The 13,404-nt window shown below is 56.9% G+C and overlaps 1 protein-coding gene across 1 annotated transcript; it reads right to left on the minus strand.

Moving 5' to 3' along the window:
• Positions 1-12,796: 12,796 nt before the first annotated feature.
• On the minus strand, positions 12,797-13,183 carry LOC120373424 (SCAN domain-containing protein 1-like). Its single transcript, XM_039491826.1, has one exon. The coding sequence runs from the start codon at positions 13,181-13,183 to the stop codon at positions 12,797-12,799; it is 387 nt and encodes a 128-aa protein (XP_039347760.1).
• Positions 13,184-13,404: the final 221 nt, after the last annotated feature.

Genomic DNA, 13,404 nt, shown 5'->3' on the forward strand with positions numbered 1-13,404 from the left:
CAGGAGCTGGGGCTTTAAGCATGTATCATGAGAGCTACCAACAGTGAGTGTGAGGTGGTGTGGCCTCCCTCTGACCCAGAAGGGGAGGAACCACTGTCTGTGTCCAGGTGGGCAGAGCCAGACCCATCTCATCGGAAGTGGATAGGCAGGACAGGAAGTATATAAGGCGAAGCATCCAGCTCAATTGGGGCTGAGATAGCGAGGGAGACAGATGCATACTACTCTCTCCAGGTTGCTGACTTCACTGCAAAGCCAAGAAACGCCCTACTTCTGGAGGAACTTGTGTCCACAGGGGAGCAGACGGGACTGCTGCTGGCCACCTACCCCAGGGGAGATGGAGGACAGCCCCTGATCCAGAACGGAGGGTAGGAAGTGGCCTATGGCAGCCAACTCTAGTCTGGCTGTAGTGCTGCCTGCAATGCGGTCAGTGTGTTGCAGCGGATTCCCCGCTGCCCCAGGGCAGGGCCGTCCAGAGGATTCAGGGGGCCTGGGGTCTTCGGTGGCAGGGGGCCCCTGCTGCCGAATTGCCACCGAAGACCCAGCACTTCGGTGGCAGGTCCTGGGGTGGAAGGACCCGCCGCAGGGTCTTTGGGGCACTTCGGTGGCGGTCCCGGAGCGGAAGGACCCCCTGCTGCCAAATTGCCACTGAAGACCCGGAGCGGAGGAAGCTCCGGGGGCCCGGGCCCTGCGAGAGATTTCCAGGGCCCCCAGAGCGAGTGAAGGACCCCGCTCCAGGGGCCCCGAAAAACTCTCATGGTGGGCCCCTGTGGGGCCCGGGGCCTGGGAAAAATTGCCCCACTTGCCCCCCCTCTGGGTGGCCCTGCCCCAGGGGCGGAACACTCCACCATTGTTAGGGCCCTGGCCTGGGACCTGGTGGAGTCGGATGGGCCCAGGTCCCCCTACCCACTGCCACCCACCTCTGGGGTGGCAGCCTCCCCACTGTAAGTCAGGTGGCCAGTGTTAGCCTACCACCCACCAAAGCTAGGACACTAGACTATTCACTGCTCTGCCCTGCCTTAGGGCTGGAGTCTTAGACCGTTTGGTGTCCCGCCCTCTTTGAGGGCCTGGGCCTCTAAACCTTTGTTGCTCTGCCCTGGCCTGAGGGCCGGTGCCTATAGACTGATTGGGGTTTCGCCCATTAAGGCGATTAGGACACTTATGCCTGCGCTGCTAATTCCCCTGTGACTAGGCAGTGATCCCAATGACGTAGTGAGGCGGGGTGGCCTGTCTCTGACCCAGAATGGGAGGGATGACCGCAGCCCCACTACAGGGACTAGTGCTTACTCCCCTTGGGAAAGTGCTTTGAGCTGTTTGGCTGAAAGGTGCTACAGAAATGCAATATAAACTAACCCGTCTCGGCCTCCCTGTTCGTCTCAGTGGGATTAGCCCAGTGTGTTGAACAGCAGTCTGTGTCCCTGTTTCAGCAAAGGAGAAGAGTTGCTGTCAGCCTATCTCAGTGGTGGGAGATAGTTTAAAACCAGCCCAGCTTCTGAATGTCCAACATCCGCGTTATTGTACACCAGGTAAAAGGGGGAGGGTGTGGGTGTGGCAAGGTCTCTTCTGTTTAGGATGTATGGGGGACCCCACCTGCATCTCCGGAATGTTCTGCAAAGAAAACACCTTTTCCCTTCCCCTTAGTTAATCATGCAGTGCATAGGGGAAACTGAGGCGCACACACTATACATACAAAATTTTCTGGAAAAAAAACCACTTTGTCACACTCATTACATGACCCAAACATGTAAAAATTTGGTCATCCAGCTGCAACGACTGGCTGTGGTTGGTTTGAAAGCACTGGTTGTCTTCTGGTTCTGCATCTGTCAGCTGTAGAGTTTGCTGTGTTCATTGTTTTCTTTTTGAAGAACAAACTATAGATGTCAACAGTTTCTGCTGAACTCTTCACTGACGATCTCGATCACATATGGTCTGGGAGATGAATTCTTTTTCTTTACAACAGCTGGATTTGTCCATCCTATTCTGGCACAAACACGGTCACGAGGTTCTATATCTGGCAGTTCTCTAAATGATGATGTCTGTGTAAAAGTGCAAGTTCTTTTAGCCTTTTTATCTGATTTGGTTACTTTCTCCATGTCTGGCCACTTTGGAGACTGGAAAATAACCTAAGTCAGTTCATTAGTTCTGAGTTGTCTTCCCATCAGAAATGGTGCGGGACTAGACCCGTTAGGTGTTATTGGTGTTGATCAGTAGCTCAGAAGAGCAAGGAATGGATCTTCCCACTGTAGGATTTTCTCGGCTGTATGTACAGCTCTCCCAGCCTCGCCCTTCGCTTATGGGTAATGTGGGCTGCTAGTAAGATGGTCAAAATCATATTTCATTTGGAATTACACCTCTACCTTGATATAACGTGGTCCTCGGGAGACAAAAAATCTTACCGTGTTATAGGTGAGACCGTGTTATATTGAACTTGCTTTAGCCCCCCACCCCCCCATTCCTTGTTCCCTGACCGCCCCCTCCAGAGACCCCTGTCCCTAATCACGCCCAGGACCCCACCCCCTACCCAACCCCCCGCTCCCTGTCTCCTGACTGCTCCGACCCCTATCCACATCCCCCGCCCCCTGACAGGCACTCACCGGCAGCGGCAGGAAGTGGAGCAACGTGGCCCCAGCCCGCTCCACTCCGCCACCTCCCAGCTGCGGCGCTCTGCTTCCCGCCGCCAGTGAGTGCGGGGAGGTTGGGGAAAGGACGCCCCCCGTACTCACCTGTGGTGGGAAGCAAAGCACCGCAGCTGGGAGCTGGCAGAGTAGAGCAGGTTGGGGCCGGGCTGCTCCACTTCCCGCCACCAGTGAGTGCGGAGAGGTTGGAGACAGGACGCACTCACCAGTGGTGGGAAGCAGAGTGATGTGGCCCCAGCCCGCTCCGCTTTCTTTGCCCCAGCCCCAGCCCCAGCCCCAGCCCCAGCCCCAGCCGTGTCGCTGAGGGGGTGGGAGGTTGGAAACGGAGCACCGCAGCTGGGAGCTGGCAGAGTGGAGTGGGCTGGGGCCGGGCTGTTCCACTGCCGGTGAGTGCGGGGGGATCCCTTCCCCTAAGCCCCCTCCCCCAAGTGACACGGCTGGCGCTGGGGCGAGGGAAATGGAACGGGCTGCTCCCGGCCCCCCGCTAATCCCCCGGGCCACTCTGGGACTGGGGGGTCCCCAACATTGCCCCCCCCACAGCTCCTGCCTCCTAGACCCTGGGGGCGGAGGAGCCCCCCGCGACCCTCTGCCCCTTATCCAACCCTTCAGCCCCGGCCCAGCCCCAGAGCAGCGTGTCAGAGCTTTACCGGGTTGTATGCGAACCCATGATATATCGGGTTGCATTATATCGGGGGTAGAGGTGTACTTAAATTCTGCTGTAGGGAATTGTGGTCTGTTGTCTATCATTAGTAGTTCTTGAAGTGAGCAAAAGTGCATTTCAGATTCTCGATTACACTGCAACATGGTATGTCCTTCATGGGTGAGGTTTAGGATTTCTCCTCTCATTTCACTTGGAATTACAATACCATCACTTTGAGTCATGTGTCTATTTGACTCGCTTAATTGTCCATGTACTGCAAAGCAGTCTCTTCTCACTTCCGGAGTGTTCTTTAGATACTTGGGCCAGCTGGCCCTCATGTAACTTAGAACTTCTTGTCGTTGTGGGTCGGTCAGGGTTGCCTGTTGTAGCTGGTGTTGTCTCTTTTCTGACACTGGTCTGTATGCATTTACATCAGTGGTTCTCAACCAGGGGTACACGAACCCCTGAGGGTGTGCAGAGGTCTTCCGGGGGTACATCAACTTATCTAGATAGTTGCCTAGTTTTACAACAGGCTGCAGAAAAAGCACCAGTGAAGTCAGTACAAACTAAAATTCATAGAGCAGTATAAACAAGTCATTGTCTATCTACTATACACTGAAATGTAAGTACAATATTTATATTCCAATTGATTTATTTTAGAATTATACAGTAAAAATGAGAAAAGAAGCAATTTGTCAGTAACAGTGTGATGTGACACTTTTGTATTTCTATGATTTTGTAAGCAAGTGGTTTTTAAGTGAGGTGAAACCTGGGGACAGACAAGACAAATCAGACTCCTGAGAGGGAAACCGTAGTCTGGAGAGGTTGAGAGCCATTAATCTACAGTATCCATGTACATCATCTTTGAGCTCATGTGTAGCTGAGTGTGATTGGGCTCATGGCAGAGTGTCTGCTAACACCAGATTTTTCCCCCAGAAACATTTAGCAGTGGGGTTAAATTGCATTAACTTTCTCAATAGACCAGGGGCTGCACTATGTGTGGGGGGCTTGTGGGGGCTACAGTCACCCCAACATTTGCCTTAGGCACCCCCCCCCATAGTCACCTCTCCCAGCTGCTGGCAGTGACGCTGCTTTCGGAGCTGAGCGCCCAGCCAGCAGCCACTGCTCTCCGGCCACTCAGCTCTGGTTAATGGGAGCTGTTTGGGGAGCAGTGATGCTTCCTGGGGTTACTATAGCTCCAGAAGGTGGGGCGTTCGGCTCTCTCCTCTCTGTTGTTCTCAGGAGGCAGATTCTGTGCTCCCTCAGGGAGTCCCTCTCCTTCCTGTAAAACATCCTGTTAGCCAGCGTCAGGAGCGGCACCAGGGTTTCTGGCGCCCTAGGCAGAATTCGGGGGGCGGCATTTTGTGAGCTCCCCACGGGGCACGTGGGAGCTTCCGGTTCCGCTCCCATCACGCCGCCGAAGAAGGACCCTCCACCGAAATGCCACAGGCGACGGCGGCAGTCATTGAGCTGCTCAATTGCCTGCCGCTGTTTTCCGCGGCACGTCGGCAGAAGGTCCTTCTTCGGCGGCGCGATGGGAGTGGAACCGGAAGCTCCCGTGCGCCCCGTGGGGAGCGCACAAAATGCCACCCCCCGAATCCTGGTGCCCTAGGCGACCGCCTAGGGTCACCTAATGGAAGCACCGGCCCTGGTCAGTGTCCTTAGAGCAGGTCCAGTGCAGAAGAGAAGGGAAGATTTACCATGGACTCGAAAGCCGTGTTCTCCAAGCCCTTCTCCAGGTCACCGAGTGAAATTCTGACATCCTCCATATCTAGATGTGCTCCCACTACAACACAAACTCAGGAATTAGCTTGATGATACCTAAACACATTGCCAATACCAGTTCAAACATGGGATCGGCGGCATAGCCCTGCCTCGCTTGCTGCTGCGTTCCAGATTATAGAGGACTATTTGCTTGCTTCCTGGCCTGGCAAATATACCCCGCCAAGGCCTGACACGTGGCAGGCCCAGGGTCCAGAGAACTCTGCCCAGTTTCCAAAGGGGGCACCCAAGAGACCCAAACTGAACAGGAGGGAAGTCCCTCTGGCTCCAGCCCCGGAGCACCAGTCAGGATGGGTGTCTGCCCTCCCATCCCAGAGCTGCACCCCAGAAGCCCCGACGAGAAAGGGTCAGCCAGATCCTGTTAGAGGCCTGTTGATATGCTTTTGCTGTGGGAGGCCAGGACACTTCAGCTAATCTTGTCCTGTAATGGAATGTGACTTCTTAGAGTGTGAGGTCACTGAAATGTGTAGCAGCTCTGAGCCCGGGCTGGACCAGCGGCATAAGGCCTATTTGGCCCAAGTCACCGTGGGAGGGTGCACTATGCCTGGGCTGGTGGACTCAAGGTGCTCCTAAACCCTGGTTCGAGAGTCCCTGCTTGACCATAGCACCCTCCAATATGACCACCCCTTGAAGGTGATGTGTGTGCATGGGGATGTCCACTCTTACACCACGGCTTGAGTACAAATGAAGGTGGGTGATCAAGAAACAAAAATTTGGGTCAGCATAACAAAACGTTTTCCTTGGAAGGTTATAATTGGGAGAGACTGGCAACAGTTCCCTTCTTTGCTCCTCCCCTAATCAGGACCTCCTCCTCCGGCTGACTCAGTACCCCAAAAGCTAGATGAGATATTTCCTGTACTGAAATCTGACCTTTTGGAGGGGGTCTGCCCAAACCCAGATGATTAAGAATTCCCGCAGGTAATGCCAAGAAGAAGAGAGACCTGTCAGGTTGGGGAGACAGAACCAGGGGAATCGTCTCAGCATAATAAAAGGAGATGTACCAGTCTCCTAGAGCTGGAAGGGACCTTGAAAGGTCATTGAGTCCAGCCCCCTGCCTTCACTAGCAGGATCAATTTTTGCCCCAGATCCCTAAGTGGCTTCCTCAAGGATTGAGCTCACAACCCTGGGTTTAGCAGGCCAATGCTCAAACCACTGAGCTATCGCCTTCTGATCCATGAGAACCTCTCCAGGAGGCTCCTCCAGAGATAGACTTAGCCCATTTAACCCAGACCTATGACTTCATATGTGGGTAACAGGAAGATGACACTTTGAGAAAGTTGTATGCCCTGATTGCTGTGATTGATGGAATGGGTACCCAGGAGGCCCAAGCTGCCCAATTTCCCCATTTTGAACTAAAGAATGATACATTCTATTGAGTTGACCTTGACCCAAAAACAAGGGAGGCCTGCTACCAACTCCTGGTGCCCTGGGAGGCCAGGAGGGAGGTCTTGCAGCTGGCTTATTCAATACCTTCAGCCAGCCATCTTGACTGGGAAAAAACATTAGCCCAATGATTGGCTCGGTTCTTCTAGCCGAAAATCTATAAGGAGGCCGCTAATTTCTGCCTGTCTTGTCCAGATTGTCAGCAGGTTACACCAAAGGGTTCAGGGCGGGGTTCTCTAATATCCCTACCTCTAGTAGGTACGCCCTTTGAGAGGATAGGGATCGATATTGTGTGTCCCCTAGAGGAAAGTTCTCGGGGCCACCAACACCTACTGCTCGTGGTGTACTATGCCACACGATATCCAGAAGTGGTCCCCACGCGCTCAATAACGGCACGAACTGTAGCAGCAGAGCTAGTTCAACTTTTTTCTTGGGTGGGCTTACCTACCGAAATCCTGACCAAGCAAGGGACAAATTTCATGTCCCAGTTGTTAAAGTTGATGTGGACACTCTCAGGTTAAGCCTCTCAGGACCTCCATGTACCACCCCCAAATGGATGGCCTGGTGAAGAGGTTCAATCAAACCTTGAAAAACATGTTGAAAAAACACTGACCCTCGCAATTGGGACCAAGTCCTGCCCTATCTTATGTTCACAGTAGGAGAGGTGCCACAGGCCTCAGCGGGATTCTCCCCATTTGCACCGCTTTGTGGACAGTGACCCCGAGGGATACTCGACCTTCTCAAGGAAATGTGGGAAGAGTAACCTTCCCGAGCCCAAAATGTAACTCAATGTGTTACAAATGTGTGAATTACTAGATCAGGTGGCCAGTTTTGCCTTGAGAGAATCTGAAGCGGGCCCAACAAACGCAGGCCTGCCACTATAACAAAGGAGCCCGGGAGAAAGTCTATCAATCCAGTGAGCAGGTCTTGCTATTGTTACCCAGCTCTGAAAATAAGCTCTTGGCCAAATGGCAAGGGCCTTACGATGTCAGAAGACTAATAGGGGACATGGACTACGGGATCCATTGCCAATTTAAGAGGAGGGAAAAAAACACATTTTCCATGTAAACTTGCTTGAAGCATGGAAGGGACAGGAGTGCCTATTTATAGACCCCTGGGACCTGCTGGATGACTTGGGACCAGAGGTGCAATCCACAGCAGGCACTGCAGATGTAGCCATAGCAGAATGTCTCCCTCCATGCCTGCAACGGCAGGCCAGGAACCTTCTGGGATACTTTAGTGATCTCTTCTCCTCTCAGACGGGTTGGACTCATCTAGTGGCCCATCAAATCCAGGTGAATCTGACTGCCAAGCCCGAACACAAGACCTACCGAGTTCCCGAAAAGCTCCATGAGGCTCTAGAACAAGAGGTTTGGGCAATACTGGAACTTGGGGTTATTGAGGAATCCCAAAGCCCTTGGTGCAGCCCAGTAGTCCTGGTGCCCAAACTAGATGGCATCACCTGGTCCTGTGTGGATTTCAGGGCCCTAAACACAGCCTCACAGTTTGATGCTTATCCCATGCCCCGAGTTGACGAACTCTTGGATCAGCTTGGAAAGGCAAGATACATAACACCACTGGACTTAACCAAGGGGTATTGGCAAATAACCCTTACAAAAGACTCCCAGGAAAAAACTTCATTTGCCACCCCCCTAGTGCTGTTCCATTTTATAACTATGCCGTTTGGATTACATGGGGCGCCAGCCACCTCCCAACACCTGATGGATCAGTGTAATCGATCGCACCGGGGCTCGACCCTCCTGAGGGCAGGAGGGGAGCCACACCGACTCACTCCATGTCTTCTGTGGAACCGGCGGAACAATAGTCAACAGTGTTAAGAAGCTTAGACCCTCTGGTGCGGGGCTGAGCGACAAGGCAGTACACTAAGCTCAGGCCCTTTGGGGCAGGGGCTGAGCAGCAAACAGTACATAAGGAGCTCAGGCCCTTTGTGGCAGGGGCTGAGCAGTAAACAGTACAGAAAGCTCAGGTCCCTAGACCGGAGCGGTGGGTTGAGGGGGAAGACTGCCACCCACGAGTGGGGTGGCAGGGGGCACACAGGCCCACCCACTCCACTGTGTCCCAGCCCGGAGCCCTGGCAGCGGCGATCACCGCTGCTGGTCAGTGGGGTCCTGACCGCAACACACTGACATCGGCACTTCGGTGCCTGCAGCCTGACAGGGGTCGGCTACCCCCGGGCTACTTTCCATTTCCCCCTCAGGGCCTACCTCGTCAGTTGCACTGGGTCCAGGCCAGTCAATAAGCATAGGCTCCTCGGGACCAGGGCTTGGTGGCAGGTCCGGCAGCTCCTCGGGGAAGTCTGGCCAGGCCTGCTCAGGCGGCTCCTCCGGGTAACAACAGGGGCAGGGAAGCTCTGGCGGCTCCTCTTCGTAGGGGGTGCGGGGGAGTTCCAGCGGCTGCCCCCAGTACCTGTCACGGGGAAGCTCCGGTGGCTCCTCGTCGTAGTGGGCGCGGGGAAGCTCCGGCCAGTCAGGACAGCTGCCTTGGGTCCTGGCGGGTTCCCAGTCAGGAGCTCCCACCAGCACGTCTGCTCCCGGCGGTGACTGAGCTCTGGCGGCCGGCTTTTCTACTTCCTGTCCCGCCCCTTGACTTCCGGGGGGTGGGGACTGGTGGTGGTGGCTCCGCCCACTTGGGTGTCTGTAAGGGAGCTCCCTCCTCAGGGCACGAGGGGAGCCACACCGACTCACTACACGCACCCCCCCTTAAGTCTGGCTCCTGCCTGTCGGGGCCAGGCTCTTCCATCCCCCCAATACGGGACAGGAAGTCTGCGTTAGCGTGGTCCTTGCCAGCCCGATGCTGGATGGTGAAAGCATAGGGCTGCAAGGCCAAATACCAGCGCATGATGCGGGCGTTATTGTCCTTCATGCGCATCAGCCACCGGAGTGGGGCATGGTCCGTGACCAGGGTGAAGGGTACCCCCAGGAGGTAGAAGCGGAGGGCTTCGCAGGCCCATTTTACAGCGAGCGCCTCCTTTTCTACCACAGAGTAGTTCTTTTCTCGAGGAACCAGCTTTTGACTGAGGTATAGCACGGGGTGGTCCTGACCATCCACCTCTTGGGACAGGACCACCCCCAGCCCCACCTCGGAGGCGTCCGTCTGCAGAATTAATCCTCTATGGAAGTCTGGGCTGTACAGGACCGGCTCCTGACAGAGGCATCTCTGGAGGGTCCGGAAGGCTGTCTTGCACTCCGGGGTCCACCGTACCTGCCGGGGACTGTCCTTGGTTAGTAGTCCCGTTAGGGGCGCCGCTATGGACGCGAACTGCGGGACGAACCTTCGATAGTACCCGACGATGCCCAGGAACTGCCGAACATGCCGTTTAGTTGTAGGGGTAGGACAGTCCATTAGGGCTTGCACCTTCCCCACAAGGGGTTTTACCTGACCTCCCCCAACTGTATAACCCAGGTAGGTAGTCTCCTGCCAGGCAATGCGGCAATTCTTGGGGTTGGCTGTCAAACCCGCCTGGCGCAGGGATCTCAGGACCGCCGCGACCCGGGGCAGATGGTCCTCCCATCGGCGGCTATAGATGACGATGTCGTCTAGGTAGGCGGCCGCATAGTCATGATGGGGTTGTAGCAGGTGGTCCATCAGCCTCTGGAAGGTCGCGGGGGCCCCATGGAGACCAAAAGGCATTCGGGTAAATTGGTATAGCCCGGTCGGGGTGGCGAAGGCGGTTTTCTCCTTCGAGGCCTCATCGAGGGGGATCTGCCAATAACCCTTACTGAGGTCGAGGGTGGTAATATACTGGGCCTCTCCGAGTCGACCCAGTAGCTCGTCCACCTGGGGCATCGGGTATGCATCGAAGCGCGAGATGGCATTAACCCTCCGAAAGTCAATACAGAAGCGGCTGGTGCCATCTGGCTTGGGCACCAGGACCACCGGGCTGCGCCACTCGCTTTGGGATGGCTCAATGACTCCCAAAGTCAGCATCGCTCGAACCTCTTCCTCGATGGCCTCCCGCATCCGATAGGGCAGGGGCCTGTTCGTTTCTTGGACCACTTTCCCGGGCTCGGTCTGAATCGAATGGCAGACCAGAGTGGTGTAGCCCGGAACTGCTGTAAAGGTCTTCTGGAAGGCTCTCAGGAGACAGTTGGCCTGCTTGTGCTGTTCCTCTGTCAGCGACCCGCCCAGCATAGGTGCCGTGGGATCCTCCGTCTGGGCCACACGGGGTCCCAGTTCCAGCTCAGGTGGGCACGGGTTAATTAAGAGGCCCTCTCGGTCACGCCAGGGCTTCAACAGGTTTACATGATACCATTGGGTCACCTTGCGTTTATCCGGCTGGTGAACCTCGTAGGTGACCGGTCCTACTTTCCAGACGACTTCGTACGGTCCCTGCCAGCGGGCCAACAGCTTGGACTCGCTTGACGGTAGGAGAAGGAGGACTCGATCCCCCGGTGTGAACTCCCGGACCTGTGCCTCTCGGTTGTAGGCCCGCTCCTGCCGTTCCTGGGCCGCTCTTAAATTCTCACGCGCTAGGGTTCCTGCCTGGGCCAGGTACTCCTGCAATTGGAAGACGTATTTCAGGAGGCCCTGGGCTGGGGAGGTCGACTGTTCCCAGGTCTCCCGCATCAGATCTAGGAGGCCCTGCGGCCGGCGGCTGTAGAGTAGCTCAAATGGAGAAAATTTCGTCGACGCCTGGGGAACCTCTCGGATGGCTAACAGCAAGGCCGGCAGGAACTGATCCCAATGGCGGAGCTCCCCCGGTGGGAACTTTTGCATCATGCCCTTGAGGGTCCGATTAAAGCACTCCACCAGCCCGTCTGTTTGCGGGTGGTAGACGGATGTGCGGAGCTGCTTTATCCCTAAGAGGGTGCACACCTGTTTGAGCAGCCGGGAGGTGAAGTTGGTCCCTTGGTCCATTAAAATCTCCCTGAGGAGCCCTACCCGCGCAAAGATTTTCACCAACTCCCCGGCAATGGTCCGGGCGGTAATGCTCCGCAATGGGATTGCCTCTGGGAATCGGGTGGCGTAGTCCACAAGCACCAGAACGTACTGGAACCCAGCCGCACTTTTTGGTAGTGGGCCCACGAGATCCATGGCGATCCTTTCAAAGGGTGCTTCCATGAGGGGCATGGGGACTAGGGGCGCCCTGGGTACCCCTGGCGGAGCAGCGAGCTGGCATTCCGGGCAGGAGCTGCAGTACCTCTTTATATCGTGGTGGATCCCGGGCCAGAAGAATCATCCCAGGATCCGCGCAAGGGTCTTCTCCTGCCCCAGGTGCCCGGCGTCCGGCACATCATGGGCTAACTTCATTACGGCCCGCCAGTGGCACTGGGGAACCAGCAGCTGTGTCTGCGGCTCCCGGGTGCGTGGGTCCCGGTCCATCTGGTAGAGGCGGTCCTGCCGCAGTTCAAAGTGTGGCCACTGGGCAGCTCGCTGGGGGTCAATGACCGCCCCATCCACCGCCGCGAGTTGCTTGTAACAGTGGCTGAGGGTAGGATCTGCCCATTGGTCCCGGTAGAAGTCAGTGTCGAAGCGGGGTTCCACGGTGGGCTCTGGCTGCAACCCCGCTACGTCTGTAGGTTCCGCCTCACTCTCCGTGACGTCCTCGGGGCCCTCGGACGAGGGCTCCGGGTGGTCCGCTTCTAGGGCCGGCGTGGCTCAAAGGACTTCCTCAAAGGCGGGCCAGTCCCGACCCAGGATAACAGGATAGGCTAGGCGGGGCGCTAGGCCGACTATCAAACTCCGGGTGACACCCGCGATCGTCGGGGGAACTCGGGCACTGGGATAGGGCCAGACATCCCCGTGGATACATTGTAGATGAATCGATCCTAAGCGGGAGTCGGCTGGGGGGCCCAAGTCCTGACGGATTAACGTCTGGCCACATCCGGAGTCGATCAAGGCCTGAGTGGCCCGGTTGCCAACGACCACCAGGACTGTGAGCTTGGGGTTCAGGGGCGGCTGGGCCCAGTTGTGCCCTGCCCAAACTTGCCCGTAGCTGCAGTCCATGTCGGGGCAGTCTCGCTGGAGGTGTCCCATTTCACCACAGCCGAAGCAGGGACCGAGCTCAGGCCGCCTACTCTGGGGGGCCGCTTGGCTCGGACTCTGGGGGGGGGCTCCGTCGGACCCCCGGGGGTCCTTGGCTGGATGGCATTGGTCCAGTTCATGGGGCCGCCTCCAGGCGCCAGACCCGGGGCTCCGGGTGTGAACTAGGTCCGCGGACTGAGGGCCGCGCCTCGCTCGGGGTATTCCCCTTCTTCTCCATGCGGGCGGCTTCGGACCTGGCACCAGGACATGAAAAGGTGGGGCCCACTGCAGTTTCAGCGGTGAGGAAGTCCTCCATGAGAGACACAGCTGCGGCAAGCGTCGCCGGCCGGTGGCGGAGCACCCAGGCCCTTCCTCAGGAGGGCAGGGTGTGGATAAACTGTTCCAGGATGACCTGCTCGGTCACCTCCTCCGCCGTCCGGACGTCCGGTTGTAGCCACCGCCGGCAGGCCTCCTTTAGAGTCTGGGCCACCAACTGTGGCCGGGCGCCCGGGGGGTAGGTCTGGCTCCGGAATCGTTGCCTGAAGGTCTCAGGGCTGATGTCCAGGGCGTCTAATATCGCGGCTCTCACTCGGTCATAATCCCGGGCTTCCTCTGTCGCCAGTCCGCGGTAGGCCGTCTGGGCTGCCCCGGTCAAGTATGGGGCTAGCAGCGTAGCCCACTGGTCTCGGGCCCACCCTGCGATGAGGGCCACCTGCTCAAAGGTGACCAGGAAGGCCTCAGGATCGTCATCCGGGCCCATCTTGGTCAATCAGAGGGGGGCCGCTAATCGGGGTGGCCCTGCCCCTTCCCCGGCTGGCCCCTCCGCGGGGCGAGGGAGTGTGACCAGCAGTTGTTGCAGCTGGTTTCCCAGCTGCTGCAGCAACTGCTGCTGCTGCTCCAGCTGGGTTGCATGCTGCTCCTGTTGTAACCGGAGGTGGGCGGCGTCCCTCTGCTGCTGCTGCTCACGTTGAGCGGCCTGCT

This window comes from Mauremys reevesii, linkage group 10 (assembly GCF_016161935.1).
Source record: "Mauremys reevesii isolate NIE-2019 linkage group 10, ASM1616193v1, whole genome shotgun sequence".
Classification (NCBI taxonomy): domain Eukaryota; kingdom Metazoa; phylum Chordata; order Testudines; family Geoemydidae; genus Mauremys; species Mauremys reevesii.